The sequence below is a fragment of the Limulus polyphemus genome, unplaced genomic scaffold (genome assembly GCF_000517525.1).
Source record: "Limulus polyphemus unplaced genomic scaffold, Limulus_polyphemus-2.1.2 Scaffold13699, whole genome shotgun sequence".
In the NCBI taxonomy this organism is placed as follows: domain Eukaryota; kingdom Metazoa; phylum Arthropoda; class Merostomata; order Xiphosura; family Limulidae; genus Limulus; species Limulus polyphemus.
In genome coordinates, this window is record NW_013679309.1 from 2,869 (window position 1) to 8,465 (window position 5,597).

A 5,597-nucleotide genomic window follows, 5' to 3' on the forward strand; every position below is an offset into this window, starting at 1 on the left:
TGTTACATTCTAACATTACATACTACTTTCAGTTACATTCTAACATTACATACTACTTTCTGTTACATTCTAACATTACATACTACTTTCAGTTACATTCTAACATTACATACTACTTTCAGTTACATCATAACATTACATACTACTTTCTGTTACATCATAACATTACATACTACTTTCTGTTACATCATAACATTACATACTACTTTCTGTTACATCATAACATTACATACTACTTTCTGTTACATCATAACATTACACACTACTTTCAGTTACATCCTAACATTACACACTACTTTCTGTTACATTCTAACATTACACACTACGAATGTAACAGAAATAACATTACATACTACTTTCTGTTACATTCTAACATTACACACTACTTTCTGTTACATTCTAACATTACATACTACTTTCTGTTACATTCTAACATTACATACTACTTTCAGTTACATCATAACATTACATACTACTTTCAGTTACATTCTAACATTACATACTACTTTCTGTTACATTCTAACATTACATACTACTTTCAGTTACATCATAACATTACACACTACTTTCAGTTACATTCTAACATTACATACTACTTTCTCTTACATCATAACATTACATTCTACTTTCTGTTACATCATAACATTACATTGTGATATCCCCTTTCCTGCCATTTATACTAATCAAACATCTTTCCCATTGTGTAGTCACACTAAAGTGCCCTCTAACAAAAAATAAATAAATCAAACCTATTAGTTCATTGTGTAGTCACACTAAAGTGCCCTCAAACAAAAAATAAATAAATAAAACCTATTAGTTCATTGAGTAGTTCACACTAAAGTGCCATCTAACAACAAAAAAATAAATCAAACCTATTAGTTCATTGTGTTGTCACACTAAAGTGCCCCCTAACAACAACAACAAAATAAATCAAACCTATTAGTTCATTGTGTAGTCACACTAAAGTGCCCTCTGACAACAAAAAAATAAATAAAACCTATTGGTTTAAAAGTATAAAATCATTAAACCAGAAACAACTTTAGAGTTTCAGAGAGAGCACTATCAAGAAGAGAAACATATTATCTGACACAATTAATAAAGTAAGGCAAAAGATACTGTCTTCTCTGTAAAAAACCTGATGACATGCATGTATTAATACATGAAAGTGAAGGTAAAAAGTTAACAGCTCATAAGAACATAGATTTTGTTATATTTTGTACGATATGTTTTTTATAGATCATAAAGGCTCCTATCATTTCACATCTTTATAACAAAATCTCATAAGTACTTGACAAATCAACCAATGAGAATTTGTATTTATTTTTGCCATTAATTGAATAAATGGTTGATTTCATGCAGGGTCAGCTTCTCAAAAAATGGTGAATACAACAATACTTTGACAAAATATTGTGTTCAAGTAATGTTTAAATTGTTCATGAGATGGTTAGAGTTTAAATTTTCTTTACTTTTTAAACGAAGCTCCCATCCTTATACGAATTAATATGCATCTGAACAAAGGCTCATTTTTTCACGAGGGCTCAGGAGTAACTCTGAGGGATATGCACATTTATGGATTTACCATACCCATGGTGACCACAGTGGTGCAAGGTAATAGCTCTTCGTCGTAAGTAACCTTTCTGAAGTAAATTAAATATTTCACAGAAATGAAGAAATAACCTACAGTGCTTTAGTTCCAAGATTTCAGACTTGAAATGGCTTTATGCAGGTTTCTTATATCCAAACAGTTTTTGTAGATAATTAGTTTTTACATCATACAGATGAAAAACTAAATATTTACTCAGATACTGATTCTCTGCTAGATGATACTATATTTACAAGTGTTATAAACAATAAGGTGTTTGCACATTTATCTTTATACACTCACCTAACGAAGCAGCATGTAATAAACAATTACCATCACCGGTCGTTGCTAAAGGCCACAGTCGTTGACAAGCTCCAAGATCTGACCACCAGTTGAGTCGACCTCAAAATAAAATAATTATTATAGTACTTACATTAAAAAACAAATCATATCAAAAGGGTTACATCAGCTACAGAATTAAAACTTTAGATAAAAAGTTATCAGGTTTTTAAATTGTTCACTCTATTGAGAAGCAAGAAATTGCTGATAGGGTGATTTATACTAATCACTGGATTTTACACACGACTCTTTCATTGTTATTTGAAAGTACTGCTTTTATCTATGGGCTCGAACAGTTCAACCAACATTTTAGCTAGCATGTAACACAGCTCATAATTAAAATTTGTGTATTACATATGCTTTAACTTCTACATCTCAAAACAAAATATTTAAATAAAATTTCTAATTATTTTTTCTCTCATGTGATGCACCTGAGCTCAGACTTCTCCACTTCAGAATTTTCTAACTTCTAAAATAGGCTGCTGCTTATTTCAACCAAACTATACCTATGTTCAAACAAAAATCTAAACCTTGAACCTCCTACTTCCTTTATCTGTTAAACCCACCAGAGATGATACCTCTTTCTCTCTGACTTTTGATAGTTTACTAATCAACTTTACGTAGCTAATACATGTTCAAAACCATATTCCTCTACATAAACTTTAATATTCTGCAAGACATTTTCTCACTGCCTGTCATTAGTCGCAGAGAATTGATGGACTGTATTGAAGTTTTAAAATCAATTTATAACTTACTTTAAAAGCTGGATAAATTATAGCAGTTTAGGACATTCTATTCTAGTGTCTAATATATTTGTTGTTCTAAGTTACACATTTCAAAGATAAATTGATATTTTTGGACACACAAACTTTTGGGACTCAACATGACTCAGGGGAAAATATCAAATAATGTAAAACATACAGATCATCATTGAAGACAACCTACCATCAAGTTCAAGTGAAACATACAGATCATCATCGAAGACAACCTACCATCAAGTTCAAGTGAAACATACAGATCATCATCGAAGACAACCTACCATCAAGTTCAAGTGAAACATACAGATCATCATCGAAGACAACCTACCATCAGGTTCAAATAAAACGTACAGATCATCATTGAAGACAACCTACCATCAGGTTCAAATAAAACATACATATCATCATCAAAGACAACCTACCATTAGTTTCAAATAAAACATACAGATCATCATTGAAGACAAATGATGATCTGTATGTTTTATTTGAACATGATGGTAGGTGAAGACAACTTACCAGCATGTTCAAGAGACACAAGTGTTGACGTTTCAATCAGATCTCGTTTGAGGAATTCCCTGAAATCAGTGGGATGTATGGAAAGATCAGGTAATGTGAAAGTGTATACAGGAGTGTCTAGGAGGGCAATGTGAGCATGGCTAGCACTGCTGAGCGGGCTTCGGATAAATTCACTTCTTGCTTTGGCTACTAGTTTTAAATTTTCAGTTGCCTTAGATATCCCTCTTGTCAGTCTTTTATCTGAAACAAAGTAATTTATATTATCTTTTACACACAAAACATAAACATCATGAAAAACACGTGGGAACGTAATCTCCATGAGAAACAGCAGTGGCAAACACAAAATAAAGGTTACAACTTACTGTAAATTGCTGGCATTGTTAATGTATACAAGATGTTAATATTTCTCACTATGTGATGAAAAACTACACAATGTTCCTTGTCATAAATAAAACTGTTGTACTTCTGAAAGTCTGAAACACACATTTCTATCAACTTCACGGTTTTCACCCTTTAAATTAAGGTACAAGAATCTTCATTCATAAGCTAACACAAAGTACAAAACTACAAGAATAACACCTAAAGTGTAAGAAGAATATCACCAGAAAGTTTCATATTGGTATTAATAACTGTAAGATCAGAGTGGATGTAGAATAGTCATATAACAACAGTGCTTTAGATAAACATGTCATTACTGTCACACCAGGACTATAACTACTTAACAGTGGTACAGGTAAACATGTCATTACTGTCACACCAGGACTGTAACTACTTAACAGTGGTACAGGTAAACATGCCCATTACTGTCACACCAGGACTATAACTACTTAACGGTGATACAGGTAAACATGTCATTACTGTCACACCAGGACTATAACTACTTAACAGTGGTACAGGTAAACATGTCATTACTGTCACACCAGGACTGTAACTACTTAACAGTGGTACAGGTAAACATGTCATTACTGTCACACCAGGACTATAACCACTTAACAGTGATACAGGTAAACATGTCATTACTGTCACACCAAGACTATAACCACTTAACGGTGATACAGGTAAACATGTAATATCAGGACTGTAACTACTTAACAGTGATACAGGTAAACATGTCATATCAGGACTGTAACTACTTAACAGAGACACAGATAAACATGTCATATCAGGACTGTAACTACTAGATTAAAGTATACTTATTAACTGAGTATTAACTTTCAAGTTCTTCTACATCCAAGATCTTGTTTTCCTTCAGTGAAAATGATTGGTCAGCAACAGTTAGTGACTTTAGCTGGCCATCCAGTTTGCTCACGTCATTTTCCTGGTCTTCACTAATTCTGCCACTTGAAGATGACGAAGGTCCACAAATCTTTGTAGCACCAGTGATACCTTTCATGAGGTAGAAGGCAGACAGAGCCACCTGGAGGTCCCATTGGTGTCCTGTACAGATATTACCAGATGATAAACAGTCTAATTTAGTTTATGTATATCAAACTAATCACGATCAAGAACAAATATTATATACTACATATTACTTCCCCTGAGATGTTGCACCCAACTAAAAGACACTCACTACTCAGGAGTCTAACGTAAAGATAAGGTTAAGAAAGGTGCATGTTTTATGCTCTAATAAAATTAATATACAAAGATATTCATGCAGATTAGGTATTTACAACACACAGAGTTTAACAATCAGTTGAGATACATCTGATTGTTCAGCTTTGGTTTTAAGTTTCCCATTAGCAGCACTGCCTTTTCCATTAATGTCCATTCATATGTTGCCAAGACTATTATTTTATAGTGTCCAATGTTAGGCTTCTTGCTACAGTCTTTGTTTAGACGGTTGTAAACTACAAAGTTATTTTGTGCATGCTCTTTAACTCTGGTAGCTAGGGTTTGGGTCAATGACCCAATGTAGCCATGCCTACAGCATGGACACATGTAATGATACACCACCAGAGATTTATATGAAGGAGGAAAAAGTTACATATCCATTTGTTTGGTTTGAAGATCACCCTCAGGTTGACTTGGGGATAAGTTGATTAAAGTTAGATATCCATTTGTTTGGTTGAAGATCACCCTCAGGTTGACTTGGGGATAAGTTGATTAAAGTTAGATATCCATTTGTTTGGTTGAAGATCACCCTCAGGTTGACTTGGGGATAAGTTGATTAAAAGTTACATATCCATTTGTTTGGTTTGAAGATCACCCTAAGGCTGACTTGGGGATAAGTTGATTAAAAGTTACATATCCATTTGTTTGGTTTGAAGATCACCCTCAGGTTGACTTGGGGATAAGTTGATTAAAGTTAGATATCCATTTGTTTGGTTTGAAGATCACCCTAAGGCTGACTTGGGGATAAGTTGATTAAAAGTTACATATCCATTTGTTTGGTTGAAGATCAC

General features: G+C 33.3%; 1 protein-coding gene across 1 annotated transcript in view; it reads right to left on the reverse strand.

The window, feature by feature from the left end:
- LOC111084110 (OTU domain-containing protein 7A-like) overlaps positions 1-4,632 on the reverse strand; it is a gene marked incomplete at both ends in the record, with an annotated part of 6,246 nt that extends 1,614 nt beyond the window's left edge. The window contains 3 exons of the mRNA XM_022380897.1: positions 1,886-1,984; positions 3,196-3,435; positions 4,408-4,632. Of these exons, the coding sequence (XP_022236605.1) occupies positions 1,886-1,984; positions 3,196-3,435; positions 4,408-4,632 (564 nt within the window). The remainder of the gene's footprint in view (positions 1-1,885; positions 1,985-3,195; positions 3,436-4,407) is intronic.
- Positions 4,633-5,597: the final 965 nt, after the last annotated feature.